Source organism: Echinops telfairi, unplaced genomic scaffold (assembly GCF_000313985.2).
Source record: "Echinops telfairi isolate 266 unplaced genomic scaffold, ASM31398v2 ScPeMD7_3533;HRSCAF=4204_0, whole genome shotgun sequence".
Classification (NCBI taxonomy): Eukaryota; Metazoa; Chordata; class Mammalia; order Afrosoricida; family Tenrecidae; genus Echinops; species Echinops telfairi.
The window spans coordinates 1,425,029-1,447,665 of NW_022107431.1; the positions used below are offsets into that span (position 1 = coordinate 1,425,029).

Here is a 22,637-nt window from a genome sequence, read left to right on the forward strand (position 1 = left end):
GGACACACAGGGAGAACAACAGGCACTGGTGACCTGAGGATGGTTCCCATCACTGGCGTGTCCGTGTATGACGAGCCCACTAGGGGGTAGACCCAGAAGGCCTTCTTCATGGAGCGGCTGCCTGGCTCATAGGCTTGTCTACTCATCTTGGACGCACGCAGTGTGGCAACATGCTGCAGGGTGCTGGCTGTGCTGCACTGTGAGGCATGTTCATAGCCATGGCCGACCCTCTTCCTGAGCAAAAGGGCATTCTTTACTCGACCCAGTGTGTCCAGAACACAATGGTTGAATCCAGTCAGTGTGTGGTGGTGGGTTCCTAGAACATGGGTATGGTTGTGAGCACCATTTAAGTCAGATAAAGAACAATCTCACGGTGATTCCATGCTCACCTGGGGCATTCCTGACCCTGTCACCCTGAAATGGGGCTTGTTATTTTTGTTAGGGTTTGTCAGTCGGTTCTGATCCATAGCGACCCTGGACACAACAGAGCGAAGCACTGCCTGGTCCTGCAGCACCCTCACTATTCTCTCTCTCCATCAGCCAGTGCCGCAGCACTGAGCCCATCCACCTCATTGAGGGTCTTCCTCTTTTCCACTCCCCTCCTCTTTACCAAGCGTGATGTCCTCTCCAGGGTCTGGTCTCTCCTGACGACGTGCCCGGCATATGTAAGGAGCACTCTGCACTCCATCTTCCAAGTGAGATCGGCTTGTCCTTTTAGCAGTCCATGGTACTTTCAATCTCCTTCTCCAGCACCACAGTCCAAACACATCAATTCTCCTTTGCATTTCCTTACTCAGTGTCCAATTTCACAGGCATGCGAGGTGATTGAAAACACCCCAGCTTGGGCCAGGTCCACCGTAGTCCTCCAAGCAGCACCCTTGCTTTTCAACACTCGGAAGCACACTTGTGAAGCGGGATTGATGCGATCGGTCTGTGATCTCGTCACGGGCGCTTCCTGGGCATTGATGATGGCTCCCAGCAATGTGAAATCCTTGACCACATCCATCAACCTTTCCTCTAGTTATCACCATGTTACCTATTGGGCCAGGTGTCTGTTAGTCTGGGAGACTAGAGAAACAAATTCATAGGGACACTCATATGTGTATAAGAAAGAGGTTTCTATACAAGAGCAATTGAATACTGAGAAAACATCCCAGCACAATTCAGATCAAGTCCATAAATCTGATATTAGCCCCTATGTCCAATACCAATCTATAAAGTCCTCTTCAGACTCACAAAACACATGCAATGATGCTGAATTCAGGATGGTCACAGGCCAGTGGATGGGAAGTCTTGTGGATCCAGTGACGGTGTAAGCATCTCAGCTCTGGCAGGGGTCTCCATGTGGCTTCTCCAGCTTTGATGCTGTGGCTGCATTAGGGTAGATCCATGTGGCTTCTCCTCAGGATGTCTAACAGGGAGTTAGCCGAGAGAGAGAGTGTGTGTCTCCCACCTCCAAGGAGGAAGACAGGGGTTCCCAGAATCCTCAGCAGAAGGCCACACCCACAAAGGGGACTCATTGGCTATGATCCGATTGACAGGCTAGACTCCACCCTTCACTCTAAAATTGACAAACGATGATGTAAGGACCACAAGTTGTGGGGATTTGGGTTTTCCTTACATTTAGTTGCAATCCACACTGAAGGCTGGGACACTTGATCTTCATTAGCAAGGCTGTCCCAGCTGCACAGTTCAGGTTGTTTATAAGCCCTCCTCTGATCTTGACACCATTGTCTTCTTCATGTGATCCAACTTCTCTGAGCATTTGATGGGCAGACAGGTTGAATATGTGTGGTCAGAGGCTACAGCCCTGCCCCCCACTTTTCCTGCTTTCAAACCATGCAGCATTCCCTCGGTCCGATGCACAGCAGCCTCCTGATCCATGTACACGTTCCAGATATACAAGTGCCCAGGTAAAACTCTCATGTACCAGTTCAAGTACACGACGGCTGAGCACCAGGTTAAATGTTGACGTCAAAGAGCTCATGAGTTAGTACCAAATGATAAAAAACAAGCAACCTGGACCGAACATGTATCAGTCCAGGCCCAGGCAGACAGCTTCCGTTGCTCGGAGTGACACTGCCACCAAGCCCACTGCACAAAGACCACGCAGGCTCTTCGTGGTCCTAACGGCTCAGAGTTTTCTAAGAGTGTCCATGTCAGCGGCATTGATGAGGCACAAGCAGTGTCATCCCTGGGTGTTGTTTCTCCCTGGGTGCAGTGTGGTCTTTGATAACCTCCTACTGGGCTACCCTCGAGAAGAGCTCTTGGCATTTCCCTGATTGTGGTGTGTTTTTTCCCCTCAAGTTTTTGCGAGTCGACCAAGATAAGGACAAGAATTGCAGCTTGGACTGCGCCGGCTCTCCTCAAAAGCCCCTGTGTGCGTCAGACGGAAGGACCTTCCTGTCCCGCTGTGAGTTCCAACGGGCCAAATGCAAGGATCCCCAGCTGGAAATTGCCTATCGGGGGAACTGCAAAGGTGAGTCGAAGCCCCTTATCCGTTAGAAGATGGGCAAACCCTTCCCCGAAGCGAACGTCCCTGCACCTTGGTTTCACCTTTGCTAATGCTCTCTCCTGCAAGACTCCGTTGCGTGCCAGCGGAGGTATTTTCAGAGCCGTAGGAAGCGGGCATCTCGAGGGGAGAGTCCCATTTGGTTGGACCCTCGTTTCTTAGGTGGGGACCATCCATCGTGTGCGTGACAAACTGACCCAAGGATCTCCTGCACTCCCTGGGCCCAGACCCTCCTGAGAGTCTCTTCTGGCATCGCGCTCACCACTGCCCGCCACTTTCCCACTTGCCTCAGTAGCCGAGGGCGCGTGCACAGCTAGCTCTACCTGGCGGGCATGCGGGTTCAGGGCGGGCTGAGTTGACACCTGTAATTTTTCACTTCCCTGATCTAAGACGCAGACTTAGTGTTAACCAGCGGGCTTACGGCTGGATGTGGAAATGCCTCCTGCGTTAATGAGGGGTTTGGCTCTCAGCAAAGCCCACTGATGTTTCCAACACAAACACTGTGCTTTTAGGAGAGAAGCCTGCATTATTGTTCTCACTATCTGGGAAGGGAGACCACACAGGGCTGAGAAGAATGGTGGGGCCGGCCAATTGAGCCCCGACATCTGTTCCCACAACACAAGTGGAGAAACAGCCTCCACTCCACAAGCCGGGCGGGCTGTGCGGCCGCAGCCCGTACTTAACCAGGCTTTGAGTCAATTTGCTCGGCTTTGACACAGCAATACAACACACAGTGCATGCACCTGAGCCTAGGAGGCAGGAGCTGGGGGTAGCGGGGGGGTGGGGTGCGTATCAGTGGGTAAAGCAAGCATGAGGTGACAAAGAAAAGGCTGGCCGTCCCAACCCGCCATCCCCTCCCCAGGAGAAAGAGGAGACCTTCCACTCACAGCAAGATGCCCGGTGTGGACACCCTGTGTGGCAGCTCCACTCTGCCCAGTGTAGTCGTGTGAGTGAGGACTGGTTGTGGAGTTTATACCTTACCTTGTATATATCCGAGGTAAGAGGGCCGGCATGGGAACATGCCCTGGAGGTCTTTGCAGCTGGGATTTTTTACCTGGTGCACCTACAGACTCAGATTCAGCTCTGGGTGCCAGGGGCACAGCACCAGAGGAGCTTCCAGGGACCCAGCCTGGGGTGCCCAGCACACGGCCACAGCTGTCTCAGGCCAGAGCACAGGCCTCTGTGGGGTGTCTGTTGGCTCACACCCTGGCAGGGCACCATCATGGTGCTGCCTCCCATCAAGGCTTGTCCCAAGTTCAAGTCTTGTTGTCGGCTGTCCTGGAGGCACCCCTCACACCCAAACTGGACGTGGTGGTCCAAAACAGATGTCTGAGCTGATGGGTGGCATGCTCACCCAGCCAAGGAGGGACACTGGTAGCGTTCCCCAGGAAGCGGCCAGGGCTCCAGGATCTGCTAAGAGCTAAATGCTTCTCGATGGAGTCTTCTGAGGAGATTCTAGCAGCTGCTGCCGTGACGCCCTGCCTGGTGAAGGCAAGCTCAGTGGAGGCTGCTGTGATGGTCGTTAGGTGCCGTTCAGCTGTACCAGCCCCCGACTCCAGGAAACACTGCCCAGTTCTGCGCCATCCTCGCTGTGGCTCCTCCACCGCCAGAGCCCACGGGGCAGCGACGGCGTCCTCCATCTTGTCCAGGCCCTTCTGCAGTTGAGGGCGAGGGATCCAGGGGCCTTGTTGAAGCTTGAGCTCGATGCTCCGCCGTGCTGCCCGAGATCACCCCAGGGAAGGCCACAGGGATGGACACGTCCGACAAAGCCTGCGATTCCACTACTGCCCTTGGCCCGGAGCCTGTGGAGGATCTATGAGGCTAAGGCCATGGGCCTGCGGTTGGCTTTCCTGGGAAAACCTGTGGCTGTGCACTCGCTGAGCTCCGCTGGCCACCCCTAGCGGGGCCACCTGCAGCCCGGCATTTCGAGCCTCTTCACACTAGCCGTCCTGGATGGAGTTCAGACGCTTCCCAGAGCATCTTGGCGGACTTGTCAGTGTTGCCACCACGCAGCCAGGCCTTTTTGGGTGACCCCGTCCTGGGCCCTTCCACACGTCCTGCTCACCTATAACAAGACCAGAGCTCCCCTCCCAGCTGACGGAATCCATGGAGGGTAGGTGTCGGCGCCCCTGTGTCCTGCAGGTCCTGGTCCCCTGGCTTCCGAGGGCGCAGGCTTAGGGAGGAATTTCAGGGATCGCTGGCCTGCTGCCTTGAAAAGTAAGCAGACCTTCTGCATGGTCCCCATGTCTGCAACAAAATGCCTGTGCCGGAGGTTTCCCAGAACAGGGAGGCCATGTCTCAAGGTGCAGGGGTCTCTGTCTGTCTGTCTCACCCTGGTCTGGGGGAAGCCTCGTGCTCTCTCAGCTCCTGGGCCTCTCGCCTTGTGCCAGGTTCCTCCCCTGGCTGTGTCTCTGAGGTCACATGCCCCCACATCTCATGACAAACACCCCGTCTCTGAGCTCAGTCGCCCACAGACCTATTGAGGTGGGACCCTCATCTTCGTGGGAAACAGCTCAGCCCATCATGTGCACCATTGGGGCTCAAGATTTGGGGTGCTGGTCTTGGGGCTATGAGACACCTCTGGGGTAGCAGTCACCTGTCCCTCAGTTTCCACCTCAGCCCCTTGCCCCGGGACTGCCTGAGAGCATGGTTCTGCATTTGCTGTCAGCAGCCTCACAGCAAGGCCGACCCTCGGGGCTTGGGCTCACGGCGGTAAGAGGGTGGTTTCTGGGACCAGCCTGTCCCCAAACACTGGCTTCCTTCGCCAGAACATATCTTGGGTTCACTCTGGGATTTCGCCTTGGGTCTTCTCCAGAAGATACGTCCAACCCAGGGCCCTGTGGCTGGGACGCAGCCTTGCTTGGAAAGTGGGTCTTTGAAAGTGAGGTTGTAGATCCCGTCCCTGTGGGGTCACTGGAGCAGGGTAGACCCCAGGTCCATCAGAGGCCGGAGGCCGGGCACCTGCATGTGATCCTTGCACAGGGGCCTGGGCAGGAGCTCCAAGCTGTTGGGAAGGTGGAGGCTGGAGGCTGGTCTCATAATCACTCCCGAGGGTACAGTCGTCCGTGTCTATGCTGAGCTGGCTGTCCTCAAGCCCAAGGTGTCCCTCAACCCCATCGCTGGCAGGTGGCAGCCTCTAAGAACACCTCTGTCAGTGCACGCCCTCCGCAGCAGCCGTGGTGACCCCACGCCACCGGGTTCCCAGAGGCTGGCTCTTCCGGCCCCTTGGAGCGGCCGAGGGGCAGGTTCCCAGAGTGTCTGCTCCTGGGTTTCCTTATTTCCTTAGTGGACTGTGGGATTCCTGTTGTCAGAACTCAGCGAACACATCAGTACCGTGCTTTGATCTGGGACTGCTTGAACCGGCGTGCTCTTCAGCCAGCCCTGGCATTGAATTAAAAGCAGGCGGGAGAGAGAAGGAAAAAAAAAAAATCAATGCCCGGGAACGTGGAGCTATTCTGAGATTCCTGACAGCAAGCTCAGAGTGGACATCCGGAAAAGGCAGCTGCCTGCAGACCCTCCAAGCCAGCCTACGGGACGAGAAGGGACGGGCCTGTGTGCTGGTGCTCATGGCTTCGTGCAGGAGTGGCCACACTCCTGCTGGCCATGCTCCCTGGGAGACCCTGGGGAACATTCTCAGGGAGGTAGTGACCCACACACATGTCAGCCCAGGCCCACCTGGCACCGTCAGGGCTGGCAGGTGGAATCCCTGTGAGGTCTGGGTGCTAAGCCCCCTCCCCACTCCCAGCACCCATGGTGGAACGGACTGCCCAGACTATGGCTGAAAGCCTGCTGAGAATGACCTCCAGGCAGTCCTGATGTGCATGTGCGGTGGGCCTTGCACACCCAGCCTTTTCCACCGGGCTGTCCAGCCCACTGACCTTCCTAAAGACACGGCTAGGTCTGTCTGCAGACACCCCTAAGGGGACGTCAGAAGCACTGGCCTCTTGGCTGGTGGTAGAGCCCTTGACCTTTTGTGGCACCCAGAGGGACCCCAGCAAAAAGCCTGCTGCTGATGGACATACACCCACGGGACCCTGAGGCTTTCCCCCTCCGTGGAGCCGCTGCAGGGTTTGTCCCTCTGGCCTTTTGTCTATTAGCTGAGCACTTAACCGATGCATCACCATGGTTCTTCTTCTGGCAGACCCCTGATCTGCCCCCCAAAAAAAGAACCTCCGTGCTCTCAAATCGATACCCACTTACAGTGAGTCCACAGGGACAGGGTAGAACTTCCCCTGTGAGTGGGAATCACATTCCTTTCCCCAGAAGGCTGGTGGCTTTGAACTGGGAGTCAGAGTCCGCACGCCCCAGCGAGGCGCTGATTGGTCCCACCCCACCCTTGTGCCTTGTGCACATTGCTACGTGAGCCACTGCTGCAGCCACCATGCCCAGCCCTTGGCCTTTCTCATCGCCCCTCCACTTCACCCAGCAGGTGTCCTTCTCTAGGGCCGGGTCCCTCCCTACAGCGTGTCTGAGGGAGGGTGACACCCCCTTGCTGCCCTTGCTTCTAAGGAGCCCCTGCAGCTATACGCCTTCCAGCCCAGTCTGCCTGTTCTCCTGATGGCCCTAGACACCCTCAGGGTTCCTGGCGGCCCCTGCATCTTTCTCCCGTCTTCTCACCTGTTGCATGCACAGAGAGGGGGACTGGAAACCTCGGGGCTCACGTCAGGGACACGGTGGTCCTCAAAGCGACCTTCTCGTTCTCGGATGCTCTAAAGAGGAGACGAGCAAGGCTCGATGTGAGAGCGTAGAGAACATTCCCTTTGAGCAAGACACATCGTCACAAAAGGACTCACTCGTGTGACCCGAAGGAGGGTTGGCGAGCCCAGGAGGTCACAGAGGGAGAGGCTGTGAAGCTGTGGTCCCGCTGGATGGCTGTTGGGGATGAAGATACGGATCGTGGTGGCACCAGGGGACCCCAGAATTGAGACCACTGAACTGTGCGCATGGACGCTGTCCAAAAACCGACTCCGGGTAGGGGCTTGTCTGGGGAGAGCCCATGGTCAGGCAGAGGTAGGGCTGGTCTCTTTTTTGCTGGGGATGGACCAGCTGTCCCTGCCCAGTGGCTACCTCAGTGGCCTTCTCTCACCTAAGCACCTCGTTCCAGAGGGGCTGCTGGGCACGGCCAGTAAGTCTGCGCCCGCCAGGGAGCAAGTGGATGACAAACGGACAGACAGATGGACAGGGTGGGAGGTGGTATTCCCTCTGCATGTGTGGTCTGGGCCCGGTGCCCAACGGTGCTGAGTCTCATGTCTGGGAGAGTCCTCTCCTGCCCGGGGCACCGACTGCCTCTCTGAAGGAGCCGTGCCAGGTGGGACCATCCCGGGACGTGCCGGTCGCTCCTGCCTTGGTGTCTCCCAGAAACTCGATCTGAATCATGTTTACTTTTACACTTTAATAGGCTTCTGAGAAGGTTCGCTGTTTGGAAAGAGCCTGCTTTATAGACGAAAGTAGACATAACAAGAGGTAGCTGGTCTCGCGTCGAAGCCTTGATCAGACACACTGCGCTGTTCTGGGATGTGGCGAGGAGGGGAAACAAAGGACCTTGTCTCCTGGATCAGCGCCGCTCGCTGTCCTTCAGGGTCACCTGGGTGGGCACTGACCCCACGGCAGGGAGGTGATGTTGTAGACTGGGACACTAGCTGGTCAGGGGTGCCTGCTGAGTTCAGACTCAGCATAAAGGTGGGAAGGTGGGCATCCAGCTTCTTGGGGATGTGTTTTGGGGACCCTTGGATGATGGATTTAGGGGTGTGCTCCCTGGTTGCTGTGGAGACATGCGGTCCTGAGCATCACAACGGTGCTGGTACTCTGAGGATGACCGCCACGCACACATCGATGTCTGCAGAGCCGGCGGGCAGCCTTCCTCGGCTCCCTCTTGTGACATGGTTGCCCCAGTGAGCATGGGCAGCGCTTCCCTTGACAGCTGGCTTTTCCTGCCTCTGTGATGATGGGCTGTTGTGGAAACACTTCACCCAAATGAAAAAACGCCGGCCCCTTTCTCTCCTCTCTCTAGAATGACGTCTGTCTTGTCGTCCTGGGGTGGTTTCAATACTTCCCTCGCAGCTCTCCCTCCTGAGGACACAGGCCCCCGTCGTTGATGATGGGGGTGCACTCAGCTCAGCGGTGGGCTTGCTCCACAGAGGCTCAGTGGTCTACCTGCCATCTACTTAGGGAAGGACGGGTGTTTGCTGTGTGCCGAGCCCACTGCCTGGCATCCTGGCGTCCTGTGGTCCTCAGTCTGGCCCTTGCAAGGCTGGGCTGTTACAATACCGCTGTTACTGCGGCGGCTGCTGGCTGTCGCCTGGTTGGTGCCCACCCACGTGACCCTCTGTGCAATAGAAAGACGCACTTCCCGTCCTGCGCCATCCTCACCCTGGCCTGAGCCCAGGTCAGCCGTCCTGTCAAGGGTCTTCCTCCCTTCGTGGCCCCTTCACTTGACGAAGCATGATGTCCTTCCCCAGGGACTGGGGGCTCCCAACAGCACGTCCAAAGTAGGGGAGATGAAGTCTCGCCGCCCTGGCTGTCCTTCTCCCAGGACAGCTGCGTGGGTTTGTTTGGCCGTCGGTGCACTTGCAGTTCAAACCGTCGGTTCCTCTCTGGGATTCCTTAGTCAGTGCCAATTTTCACAAGTGCAAGAGATGACCGCAAACACCGCGGCTTGGGGCAGGCCACCTCCATCCTCAAAGTGACTGTCCTTCCTGCAGCAGCTCCTCGTGGTCACCCAGCTGCCCGGACTCACGCTCGCTGCAGAGCAGTGGAGCGCAGGGCCTCCTGCCCCTGCACCGCCTCCACAGACATGTGGTGCCTGCGATGCATCCGAGGACCTTTCTGCCTTGGGGGTCCCCTCCCGCTATCCTGCGGACGGCGAGGCTTCCCGGGCTGGTCCAGTAGATCCCCGGGACTTTCTTGCTCGTCCTGCCCAACCTCTCACCTGTCAGCTGAGCGCACTGTCCGCGGTGACATGGACGTTGCTTGGGTGCTAGACACGCGGCCACCAGCAGGGTCACCCATGATGGACAGGCTCCAGCAGGACTTCCAGGGGCGAAGGACAAGGAAGAAAGATCTGGTTAAAATGTGCACCTTTTCAGGCGGCGCCTGTCTTCATCGGACGCCAATGGAACACAAACGGCACTCCCTCCAGGGGCCGAGTCTCTGCGTCATTCACTCCCTCACCTGGTGGCCTTCTGAGGCCACGAGGACCGGGGCATGGCGTCCTCGGTGGTCTAGGCCGCTGTCATATCAGCCCAGTGCTCAGAGGCCCTGCGGGGCTCTGCTGCCCACAGGCCTCTCTGCTCCGGCGGTTCTCCCGCTGCGCGTGTGCCTCCCTGTGTGCTTTCCATGCCGGAGGTGGGCCCGGTCCGGGCAGCCCAGGTGTGCAAAGCAGGACTGCTCCTCGGCCTTCCCAGGCCGAGAACTTCCACGAGCAGATCCCAGGCCTTCCTTCTGAGACCCCCACCCCCCGGGCCCTGAACACCCCCACACCTTGCCATCAGCACCCTAGGGACCCCCATGGGTGCATGGCTCTCTCCATCCAGCCTGAGCTTACAGTCTCCATCTCTGCTTGGTGGGCTGCCCCTGGGCTATCCTCCCCATGTGAAGGAGACTCACAGGAGGCGCAGAAGGGCTCGGTGTCGACCGTGTAATGACAGGTTGGAAGTTCAAACCCATCCGCCGGTCCACAGGAGAAAGATGAGGCTGCCCGCTCAGGAGCCCTGAGGCCCAGTTCCTCCTGACCTGGAGGGTTTCTGAGGGTCAGCATGGGCTCTGTGTTGGTAGGCATGGCTGGGGGGCTGGGGGCGGGGTGTCAGAGGCTCTGCTTGGACCAGCTGAGAGCTTCTGGAGCGTCAGCCCCCAGCCCCACCTCCACCAAACCTTGTTTTGAGCAAGTTCTCAGGCCCTTGCAACTAGGCCTCTTCAACATTCTCCTGAAGGGGGAAAAACCCCAAAGCCAAAACACTAAACAAAACCGTCTTTCCCGATTGCTGCTTCATCCGTCCGTGTTGCGGAGGAAACGGCTGGCTCGTGAACGAAACCTTCATTCGAAAGAGCCTCCATGAAGCACACTAGCTGGCTCCCAGCTCGCAGTGAGCAGCCCTTTCTGGAAGTTCCCATGACTAACGTACCTTGATACATAAACAAGTCTTGTGATCTGGTTGGGAAAATAACCTTTTTACTTTGCATTCGAGAGGAGAAACAAACAAGAGAAAAAGGAAGCATCGGCCAACAGAGTCAAACTGCTTGCAAATGGCCTTGTTAGGAACCCCAGCTCATTCAAAACTGTCTTTCAGGAGCCAGCTGTGAGCAGTACCGTGTAAGACACGACGTTGCGTGGTTTGAGCCTTTGCTCCTTCACCCAAGAGCAGATCTTTTCCCAAAGCGCACACACTGATTGTGCCCAGGAGCTCGCTTTGGACCCTGTGAAAAGGCAACAGGGGTATTTGATTAAGCTAAAAAGGAGTGAATCTGCATTGTCACTTAATTAAAATAGTAGTCTCAGATTTGGGGATGGGGGTGGTCCCGAGATGGAAATTGGGCATGGTCTGAAACTCACGATATCTCACAGACCACGAGGTGCCTCTGTGCACCCCTGGGTGGTTACAGTCAGCACCATGAGGAAGCAGCTGGATCAGCTGTACCAGGAGGGGGAGGAGGAGCCAGAGGACACGAGCATTGCCCAAGGGGAGGACAGTGGTGCCGCCACATTGGATACGGGGTGGGGGAGGGGGTTCCTCCATGAGTGACACTCAGGGTGGCCATCTGATTCAGGCCCTGATTGTAGGTCTGTGCACCTTGGGCTGGGGAGCTGAGACCCAACCAGACACCTGCACTCCAGTGGTCACTGCAGGGCTACAAACCAGCACCACAAGGTGGACACCGCTGAATGTGGCTAAACACCATGCGGTCCCTATCTGGCACGGCAAAGTATCCGTTACCAGGCTCACATGCTGGTATAGCTGGCACGTGGGTGAGTCTGGGACCCTTCTGTGGAGATAAAGGGGCCAGGCACTGAAGGCCACATGCGGTGTGACCCCAGGCCTAGGGCATCTCCCCAGGATGGACAGGTGCTGGGAGACATTAGGAGGACATAGCCATTGACAAGGGGGCCACCGGGACAGGAGAACAGAGACACCACTCTGTGGTGGGGACTCGGGGGCTCAGGAACTGATGGCGTGAAGGTCTCACGGCAGCTGTGACGTGCTTCTTGCTGCTGAAGAGCTCGCCGCAAGAGGATTAAAACAGCCAGGTTTTGGTTATACGCCAATCCTCTTCCCTCAGGCCAGTTCTGACTCAGAGTGACCACACAGGGTCCAGTAAGACTGCCTCTTCGGGCTGTGAAGTCAGCAAATGGCATGGGAGCAGCTAGCCTCATGGTTCTCCCAAGGAGCACTGGAGGCTTGAACCTCCAACCGTAACCCACTGTGCCACCAGGGTGACCAGAATGGAGGTTTGGGTTTTGAGGATCGAGAGAATGAGGAATGGTGGCCGTGTCCCGAGAGGGCCTCAAAAGACCACAGAGCCACGAGAGCTTGATGAGTCTTGCATGTAACTGTCGGGAACGGTGGCACAGTGGTTCCCCGGTGGACTGCAGTCCTCAAGGTCCGCAGTTCGAAACCACCAGCCACTCCATGGGGCAAAGATGGGGCTTTAGACTGCCGTCAACCATTCTGGTCTCCGAAACTCACGGGGCAGCTCTGCCCTGTCCTAAAGGGTCACTGTGATTCGGCATCCCCTAGATGTCGGCGAGTGCGAGTGTGGTTTACCAGGAGCCGTGGGGGAGATGCTGCGAGAGGGTAACCGGATTGAGGACTCTGTACACCGAGCTGCTGGTGGGACACCTGGCCGTTCTCCGTGAGCGTCGCTGGAGCGGGGGGAGGGGGAGCTGGGCATCTTCCGGATGGTGCCTCTGAGGAGAGCAGTTCTGCAGGGCAAGGGTGGGGCCAAGGAGCATCTTAGAGCTTCAAGGAAGCCCCCAGTAAGTGAGCGAGGGAGGCCTCCTGGCTTTGCATGCCTCAGGGTGGGGGGTGCACATGTTGCTCAATTCTCAGCCCCCACCCATCATGAGGGCCCCCCATTGGCTGTCCCACAAACCACCTGGGCCCAGGGGCTGGGAGCAAGTGGGGCCACATGCATGGGGACACCCCCTGTCTGCCACCCATCCTTACTGCCTGGACACCGCACAAAGGGCCCAGGTGGATGCTGGTCCTGCCATTCCATGCCGCTGAGCCCTGACTGCGCCCTGGGACTGAGTCCTGCCCCCCACCCCCACCCCTGTCCTGCCAATGCCAGGGTGTGCCTGTGGGATTGCTTCTTCCATCCAAGGCGGGAACCACGGTTGCTGGGATATCTGATCCATGGCAGTAGTGGAGCCTTTACCAGGAAAGCGGGTGGTGTTTTGTGCTGGGCGTGTGCTGTGATCCCCAGATATGGGGAGCGTTTATAACTCCATCTGGGCACTGCTCGCACGCAGAGACTGGCGGACCCAGCCCCGGCCTCCGCACTTTCCTCTCAGGCGGTCAAACCTCAGGCTGTGCAGAGAGCCGGCGGGCAGCGTCCACCAAGGCTGACTGCCCTCGGCCCGAGAGCACAAGCTACATTAAAACCACATGTTGCTAAGTGTTGGCTGGCTGGCCAGGCCAGCCGTCAAACCAAGCAGGGCCTCAGGGCCGGGCATAAAGTGAGCTTCCCTGCCCCCGAGGCCCTGAAGCACACTCGGTAGGGAATCCTGCTGCAGAGAGCCCAGAAACACATGCAGAATTCCGCACCGCCGACTCCCTGCTCCCTGTGATGTCAAAGTGTCCCCAAGTCCTTGAAGTAGTGCCCAGGCGGCAGGGGGCCCATGCCAGCAGCGAGCTTTGATGACCGACAGGCAGTCAGGGGGCCACCCTCAGGAGCCCTTGGACTGGACAGCCTTGGGCAGTCCTGGTAGCCTCGGGCACTCTGAGAGACACCCAGCGTGTGATGTGAATCGGAAACGCCCGAGAGCACACAGGAAGCCTGTTCTGCTCCAGTTTTGAGAGTCCAATGGGCTGTGTCCCCCTGAGCCCACGGAAGTCAGGCAAGCACTGAGGCTCTGTGCGCGGGCCTGGTGCCCGCGGGAGCAAACAGTATAAAATGCTTCCCAAATTTTGGCGTGTTGATTCTTCCAGCACGTGTTACTGGCCGTGCTGCCCAGAGCCCGGATTGCAGCTCCAGCTTCCGTCTGTCCGGGAATCCCATGGTGGAAGCAGCAGGCAGCGCGTCTGCTCTGGTCCTCTGCGTCTGATCCAGGGAGGTTCTGACAGAGCAGAGGAGGAGGAGGAGGAGGAAGACGAGAAGGAGGAGGAGGAAGTTGAAGTGACGCAGGGGCATCCACCCCAGGGCATGCCCAGCCTTGCTTGGGGCAGGGTAGGGCTTGCTTAAGGGACAGCACTGATTCTCACTCTGCTACTCCAGCCCCATCGGCCAGTGTGTCCTTCGTGGTGGCTTGCACGTGGCTGTGGTGCTGGAAGCTTTGCCACGGGCACTAAGTACCCGCAAGTTACCCATGACGGTCAGGTCTACTCAGACCTCTCCGACTAAGACAGATGGTCGGAAGTCAGCCTGACGGCCCCTCTGGAACTCAGCCAGGCCAGCGCAGAACAGTGTCCTGGACAACATAGAGGGCCGAGGAGACCAGGAGACCCTCAGGGAGAAAGCGTGACACAGAAGCAGAAGCAAGGGGCTCAGCCTAGCAATGAGGGTGGGGAAGGTCAGGGCCTGGGTGGTTGAGAGTCAGCTGACCCAGTGCACTGCCCACCACTACCCAGTGCTGCAGGAGGAGCCCCTGGGTGGGGCCATCGTCCACACTGGGCTGGAGCGCACCAATGGCCCAGTTCTGGGCAGCACCTGCCCATCCACTGACCTCATGCTCCCTGATGCTCATCACTGGGGGGCGGAGCCCGCTGCTGTGCCTCACCTGTCAGCCCACAACGGGAGGTCCTTCTCATGTGTCCCCTCCACGCGACCAAGCAGGATGTCCTGCTGCAGCGACAGGTCTCCCATGTGAGGACTCGCCGCCTCCCTTCCCCTCGACTAAGCATGAGGACCTTCTCTTCTTCTTTTATTAAAAGATCATTGTATCGGGGGCTTTTACACCTCTTATAACAATCCATACACCAATTGTATCAAGCACATTTGTACATAGGTTGCCATCATTATTTTCTAGACATTTACTTTCTATTGAACCCTTGGTATCAGCTCCTCTTTTTTCCCTTCTCCCCCCACTCTTGTGACCCCTTGATAAATTATTAATTATTATTTTTCATATCTTACACCGACAGCTGTCTCCCTTCCCTGATGGTTTCTGTTGCTCCTCCCCCTGATGTGTGTGTGTGTGTGTGTGTGTGTGTGTGTGTTGATCACTGTGATTGGTTCCCCCTTCCTCTCCACCTCTCCCCACCTTCCACTACCCATCTGGTACCGCTACTGCCATTCCTTTCCCTGGATTCTGTGTCATTAGCGCTTATCTCTTATCTGCACCTGTGTACATGCTCTGGTCTAGCCCACAGTGAAAGGCAGGACTGGGGTCATGTTAGTGGGGGGTGAGGAAGCCTCAAGAAACCAGAGGAATATTGTGTGTTTCATCAGTGCAATACTGCATGTGCCCTTGTTGACTCATCCCTTCCTTGTGACCCTTCTGTGAGGGGCTGCCCCATTGTCTATGGATGGGTTCTGGGTCTCTGCTCCGACCCCCGTTGTCCTGAGCTCTACAGACAAGCAAGATGTCCTTCTCCGGTGGCCTGTCTCCCTGAAGACCAGCCACTGCACTCTTCCCCCAGGACCATTCTGGGTGTTTCCCAGGAGACCAATCTGTTCCCTGGTGGCAGCTTCACCGTGGCTCCCGGAACCACCTGCCCCCTCTTGGTGCAGCTCGGGTGGATGTGCCTGGGTGGGTGTCCTGGGGCAGGTGGAACAAGCCTATCTTGATGGAGGCCAGGGCTTCTCACTTGTCAGGGTTCCTCCTCCCTAAACGCAGAGCAGCCGCTCACCCTGTGTCTCACACGACCCACTGGATGTAGACAGGACTCCAGGTGCCTCCCTCGGCCCCCCTGTGGCTCTGGGTCTGGATCTGCAAGATGCCCTAGCCACCCCTCTGTCCTCACTGGCCTTGACCCTGCCCCTCTGTCCTCTCCTTAGATGTTTCCCGGTGTGTGGCCGAGAGGAAGTACACCCAAGAGCAAGCCCGGAAGGAGTTCCAGCAGGTGTTCATCCCAGAGTGCAACGATGACGGCACCTACAGCCAGGTGCCTCCTGGATCCGGGGAGGGTGGGCCTGGGCAGTGGGTGAGGTGCTGTGCCTGGGCAGGGGAGGGACCTGATGACCAGAGCACTGGGGTAGAGCAGGGCTAAGGACAGAGAAATTACTGGGAAGTTGTTTCATCACAAGGCGAATCTTCATGGAGAATCCATCTGCAGCTGTGTGCACCCCGCCTCTGAAGTTCAGCCCGGGACTTGATGGCTTAGGCTGGGTCACCTCCCAGGGAGGTGGAGGCCCTGGCAGCTGGACCCATGTGGAAGGCTGTCTTGCTCACCGTCTGTCTGTTAGGGGAGACGCTCGAGCTTACCAGCCCGATCGGGCTACAATGAGGGGTCAAGGACCAGCCACATCCAGCGCCTGGCTGGCCAGGCAGTGCCTGAGAAAGAGCCCATCTGCCTGTGCCGAGAGCAACGGTTCAAACCTGTCACGCACCCCATCCTTCCTGCTGGGTTTGGGAGAGGCAGTGGAGCCTGGTGCACACTGTGCCTCAGCCTTAGGACATCAGCTTGGTGCTTTTTGCAGCCTGTGTATGACCATTGCGAGGAGGGACAGGTTGAACAGGGTGGGGAGGGTGAGGTGCAGTGGGTCGAGCTGTGAATGGGGTGGTTAGGGGGAGCCCTCTGGCTGAGGTCTGGCAGGGACAGGCACAGGAAGATGCCATAGCCAGGCACCTGTCCCCGTCCCTGATTCTGCCACCGACCCACGGGGCACTGGTAACTCTCCGGCCTTCTCTGGTCTCTGTTTCTTAATTGTACACGGGACCAGGCTGCATGTCCCAGGCAGCGGGGTTCTCTGGTGACTGTCCCTGCAAGGCCAGGTCAGCCCCAACCCCGAAGCACCAAGGTAGCCCCGGGGCTGCAGAGCCCCGTGTGCCCCAGGGTCTGTGCACCATGGTGTCTTCTCTCACAGGTCCAGTGCCACAGCTACACGGGATACTGCTGGTGCGTCACGCCCAATGGGAGGCCCATCAGCGGCACGGCCGTGGCCCACAAGACACCTCGGTGTCCCGGTATGTCCCAGGCCACGCGGGTACTGTGGGCGCTGCAGAGGACGGGAGGCGGAGTGGACGTGTCTGTCTCTCCTGGTTTCCTCCTGGTTCTCAGGGAGACAGACCAGGGGCACAGGGTGCTGCAGGCGGGACAGCAAAGGTCTGTGCCTGGTGGTGTGGAAGCATGTGGCCGTGTCTGCGTGTGGTCACAAGTAAAACACATCCAGCACCCACTGCCTGTAAGTCGATTCTGACTCAGAGCAAACCCCATCGGACAGAGAACCGTGGGCCCATCTTTCCCGCAGCAGACGGCCTTGTGGTCCTCCTCCCGGGAGCAGCTGCTGGCTCCGAGCAGGCCTCCCCTGCTCCTATCGGTGAAGTGTGCGTGTGCCTGTGTGTGCCCGCATGTGTGTGTGTGTGCAAGAGGCGCCAGAGGCTTTGTGGGAAAATCAGATGAGCGCTGAGTGAAGCGTTTCCGCGGACTCTCGGAAGCCCCTCCTGCAGACCCGAGCTGCAGGTGAGAAGTGAGCAAAGTCCACGGCTCTGTTTGCTTGCTTGCTTGCTAACCACAAGGACTGCTGTCGCCCCGGGTGACCGTGACCAAATATTTGTGTCATTTTGGTCAGAGGGAGCAAGCAGGGCTGGTTTACCCTGTGTGTTTGCGCAGAAACAGTGCAGCCCCCTGTTGCCCGTCCCCTCCCAGGTGACCCGTGTTTTCATGCTGCTCTTGCGATGGTTCGACCTGACACACCGAGGGCAATGACACTGATGGAGGTGGGGCTCCCCGCTGCCTGGTTTCCATCGACCCTCCTGAACGCATCTGCGGCTTCAGGCCGTTTTCTTCGGGAAGGGCTGCAGACTCGTTGTGATCACCTGTCAGGGAGATGTAGCCATTCACCTGCATCTGAAAGGTGTCACAGACTGCGGTCAGAGCCAGCCCACACCGCAGGTGCAGCCAGACAGACAGAGCGCTTTCTAAATGTGTTCTGGCTCCTTCAGGTTCACTTGGAGATCCCCCCCCCACCCCACCCACTCCATTTGCAGGCAGAATTTCTGTTCATTATTCTGACAGGTATTGGGATCCCAGCATCCAAGGTTAAAACTCAGGACTGCTGCTGGCTCTGGAAAAATGCAAACTCACCCTTGGGGGCCATGTCCTACTGACAGAGCCTGGCGTCAGAGCTGTGGGGGTGCACACCGTATACTTCACTACACAGTTAAAAACTAAGGTGTCCTCCACGCCTTGAACTTTGGGGGGGTTGGTATTCTCAGTCCTTCATAATAATTTCACCCATGCTGAAAGAAGAAGCACCCCGGCGGGTTGCCTCCACGTCTGGACCTCCCTCCTCCCTCTGTGGGACTCACGGAGACTGTGGTCCGTCTGTGTAGCAGCATCCTGCACCTTCGCTGGACCTGAGGGGCTGGCGGTCCTGTGACAGGGCCTGAAGCGCGTTCTTGGGAAAGGACGCAGAGTCAGGTGACGCTCTTCCAGGGGACACTCGTCTCTGCACCGAGTGCCCATTCTATCTTTACTACGAAGCTTCCTGACCTGGTTTGGGGAGCGTGCTGTGGTCCAGGAATGACCTCGGGTCTCTGCCCAGCTTGTTTGTAGCAGAAAGTGTCCTGTCGCTTCGCTCGCCATGGCCTTGACTGCCGGTGCCAAAGACCGAGACTGAGATGAACCAGGGTCTTCCCTGGTGGGCGCCGTACTTCTCTGCTGGGCGAACCTGAGTGGGGAGGGAGGGACAGCAGGGCCAGTGCCGGCAGCCTCAGGGGCGCACGGAGCTGAGCAAGGTCAGGCAGAGCACTGGGAGGTTGCAGCAGCCACGGAAGGACCGGTGTCCTGGGTGGCATCGCCACAGGTAAGGTGGCTGAGGCCACCCCGAGGTCCTCCGAGGGTTGGTTGGGGGTCGACTTGTGGGACTTCTTCGTGGGGATCGGGCGGAACCCAGTCCTGCACCCTCACAGAAGGGGGGCATTGTCAGGGGCCATCGAGTCACGCTGGCCGTGCGGCCACCCTGAGGACAGCAGAAAGCCAAACCACCTCTGCCAGTCCTGCGCCGTCGCAGTGCTGTGCTCAAGTCTCAGCCCATCTTGGCAGGGCCTCCTCGGTCTCGCTGCCCCTCCACGTTACCAAGCACGAGGCCCTCTGCAGGGCCCGGGCGCTCTTGACCTGTCCCAGGTCCGTGAGAGTCTCGCATCCTCGCCCTCACCTCTCAAGCACGCTGGCCGTACTTCTTCCAGCGCAGTTTGTTTGTCCTCCTGCCCCCGTGGAATACGCAACACTCTCCGCTGAAAGACACACGTGGCATGCCCTCAAACCTGAGCCAACGGGGAGGCCTCCATGTGGACACACACCCAGGCTTTGTGATGAACGCCCACCTCGGGTGAAGCAGCTCCTCCCTGAGGCTGACGCCAGCTTCGCAGCGGCGCAGAGCACACCCCTTCGCCTGGGACTGGGACCAAGCGCCAGGTCCATCTGCAAGCACCCCAGGAGCTTCATGTGTAGGTTCGCACGCAGGCCGGCTTTCCTGGTGCCCTGGATGGCCTATGGCCACCAAGATGCCCAGAGCTCGGCTGGGATGCTGTCATTCCATCCACAAGTGATGCCAGCCATTCCCGCTGGGCACGGGAGAAGGGAGGCAGGATGCCGTCAGAGCTGGCACTCCATGACAAAGGGCAAGTCCCCTTGCGGGTTGAACGATCCACACGCCTCTCGGGGCCCATACCCTAGCACCTCCATGATGGGCAGGTGACTGTGGCCCAGACGTTTCCATCCTCCCCTGCACCCCGAGCACCTGACCCCTGGGTCTATAGCTGGCTTTCTGTGCAGTGTGGTCCTCCTGCACCAGATTAAACCACCCGGGCCCACGCTTCTCCTCTCTGCCCCGAGCCCTGGCCAGGTGGGTCAGGCTCTGTGTCCCGCACCTGTGCAAGGTGGTGGCTCTCTATTCTGGAAGGGATGTTGCATTGCTTCAGAGCAGTGACTCGGCATGGCCGGTGGCAGGTGGGCACTGAGAACAAAGAGCCTTTCTCCGAGCAGGATTCCTGCAGCGAGCCTCTTCTCCGTCCCTTAGAAGGGACTACAGGGTCTTAATCTCATCAGTCTCCGTACACAGTCCTTGCAGATGCTGTAAACTGAGCCTGGGCGCACGGGTGTGTGAGCTAGCAGCAGCCAAGGCAGCTGAATGCGGCGCTCCGCTTAGCTGTGCTTCTGAGGAGTTCCGGTCTGCAGAGGGAGGCTTGGCAGCCACAGTTAACCTCAGCAAGGGGTGGTCATCTTCAACACCCCCACCCCCGCCTCTTGAGACCCAGAATCAGGAACAGCTTGGCACAGTCACAGGAGGGACAATCTGATGCTGGAGTGGACATGCTGCCAACACGGCCACCACCAGGCCTTTCTCAGGAGGTAGCCACAAAGGCCTCTCCGTCCTGCCCATAGCCGGCCTCATGACCACGACCTCTCACTTACACCTCCCTGAGCAGAACTTCCGCAGCTCCCGCGAAGGAGAGGGCTGACTGAGCCACCTTCCCTGGGGACTTACGACGGAATGGGGGGCATCTATGCTCCTGTGCGTTCCAAGGCTTCCGATGGGAACCCTCCTTGCTAAGGCCACTTGTTAAATGACAGAAATGGCACCAGTTGGGTGGAATCGCGTTTCGACATGTAACATACATGCGTTCAGCTGCGAGGCCTGCACGTTTTACGACGCTGAGGTTTGGACCTCCAGTGCAGAGCAGCCTGGGCAGGCTATGTCTCAGCTTATGAAGAAAAGCCTGGTGTGGAGGGATCCCCAGCCACTGTGACATTAATACAAACAAACACAGAGGACAGCTGAGTTGCTGGGAAGTCAGGGGGAGTCAGTGCGGGGAGAGGACAGAGGGTCCTGCCTGCAAGCTCATCACAGCCGTGTGGGGAGGGGGCTGGTCAACATCCCAGACAGGGAGCCTAGGACGGAGGCTAGTCTGCGGGTGCTGGAGCCCAGGTGTGTGAGGTGGCACAGTTTGGCTGTGGAAGTCGGGAAGGGGCAAAGAGAGACTAGTGTTACCAGAGAGAGTTGCTGAGTCCCCACCAAAACTGGAGACAGGTGGGCACCAGGACGGCGTCCCTGCAGGAGCAGCAGGCTGAGGACAGTCAGAGACCCGCCTTCCCCGGGCGGGTCTGTGCAAGGACGGGCACAGTGAGGCCCCGTGCTCAGCACAGGAGGGTGGAGCCCCACTGTTCACCCCAGCATCCATGACCCTCACGGGCTGCACCCCCGTCAAGCGTATTGATTTCCCCAAGTCAGCACCCTGAATGAATCAGCCCTGGAAGACCCTGACCCTAGACTTGCCCCCTGGTGGCCCTCCGGGGAGATGCCATGCCCGTGGCCTCTAGTCTGTTCTGACTGGTGGGGGCGGGGTGGGGGGTGCGGGGGCAGGGAGAAGAGGCACTGCCTGCTTCGGGTGCCTCTGCGTACCCTGCTCCCCATGGCTGCAGGGCTTTTCCGGGGCTGGTATTACTGCGCATTGCCAGCCCTTCCTTCCCAGGTGCTCTGGGTGAACCTGAGCCTGCAGGCCGGTGAGCAGCTGAGCGCTGTGACGTGGGCACCCCTAGCGGCTCCCGGTGCAGGCAGACGCCCGGATGTCCTGTCCTATTTCACCCAGTGGTAACAGCCGGTAATGACCGGACAGATGGTGGGTGTTTGCAATCACCCAGAGGTGGGCTAAGAGCACACGTCGCCCTGGGCACAGTTAACCCATCCAGCCCGTGTGGCCACCTTGCCAGTGTGTGGCCCCGGTAGGCTCACGCTGCCCCACGTGGTGCACCTGTCTCCGGGCACCTCACAGCCAGTGTTCTCTTGACGGGGCGTCGGGTGTGGTGATGAGCTAAGGAAGTCCACTGGCCGTGAGTGAAAGGTCGGCCGCTGAGCCACCTGGGGTGGCCCGCGAGACAGGCCTGGCCAGCGGCTCCCAGGACGACTGCAGCCTAGAAAACACCACGGGCTTTTCTTCTCTGTCCACAGGGCCTGTCAGAATCAGCAGCAGCAGGGTGTGAGTGAGTGTGTGTTTGGGGATATGTCTCTATTTCTATTTCTATAGCTATATCTGTATACCTACATCTACATCTATATCTGCATCATGGAATAAAGTTGGGGCTCTCTACTCCCTCAAAGGGTTACAGTCTCAGGAACCCACAGGAACCTCTCCTATAGGGTCCCAGTCCTATAGGGCCTCTATGAGTCGGCATTGACTTGATAGCACTGAGTCCGTTTTTGTTTCTTATAGATATAGGATAGGGCTTCGCAAATCCATGAGAAATGGAATCGGCAGATCACAGGATTCCCCGCAAATGTCTTCCCCTTGAAGGCATGTGTAAGTGCAGCATGGTTCACCGGTGCTGCCTCCACCCGCGCTTACCCACAGAGAGGATACAAGTGTCAGCCACCACCTGCTCTCACATGGTGGGGTCCCCGCCCCATGCCCCTGCAGCAGGCAGCTGTCCTCAGAGCATGTCAGAGCCCCCACCTCAGATACCGGCCGGCAGCAACCATCTCACACAGCGTTGGTACTTCCGGGCCACGGACCACCCCTCCTCACTGGGACCTCCCTGTCCTCTAGGCCACGTCCCTGTGGCTTGGGCTCCCAGGACCCGGCAGACAGTCACAGCAGCTCAAAGAGAGTGATCCACCGTAGAGGGGTACCCTATCGCATGCCATCCTCACAGTGACAAACATGAACCAGCATCAGTGCCCCCATCTCCCGGGCACCCTTTGCCAGGGCCATCACCTAGCAGGAACCTCGGTCTCAGCTCGTTCAGAGCAGAATGTCTGTTCTGAATCAGGAACCCACTCCCAGTGGGTCCTCAATCGATACTTTGCCCCT

The 22,637-nt window shown here is 58.3% G+C and overlaps 1 protein-coding gene across 1 annotated transcript in view; it reads left to right on the forward strand.

Annotated features, from left to right (window-relative positions):
- The first annotated feature begins 1,882 nt into the window (after nt 1-1,882).
- Nucleotides 1,883-22,637, forward strand: part of SMOC2 (SPARC related modular calcium binding 2) — a 77,873-nt gene continuing 57,118 nt past the window's right edge. Inside the window, exons 1-4 of the mRNA XM_004702077.2 lie at nt 1,883-1,960; nt 2,308-2,479; nt 15,665-15,771; nt 16,694-16,793. Of these exons, the coding sequence (XP_004702134.1) occupies nt 1,883-1,960; nt 2,308-2,479; nt 15,665-15,771; nt 16,694-16,793 (457 nt within the window). The remainder of the gene's footprint in view (nt 1,961-2,307; nt 2,480-15,664; nt 15,772-16,693; nt 16,794-22,637) is intronic.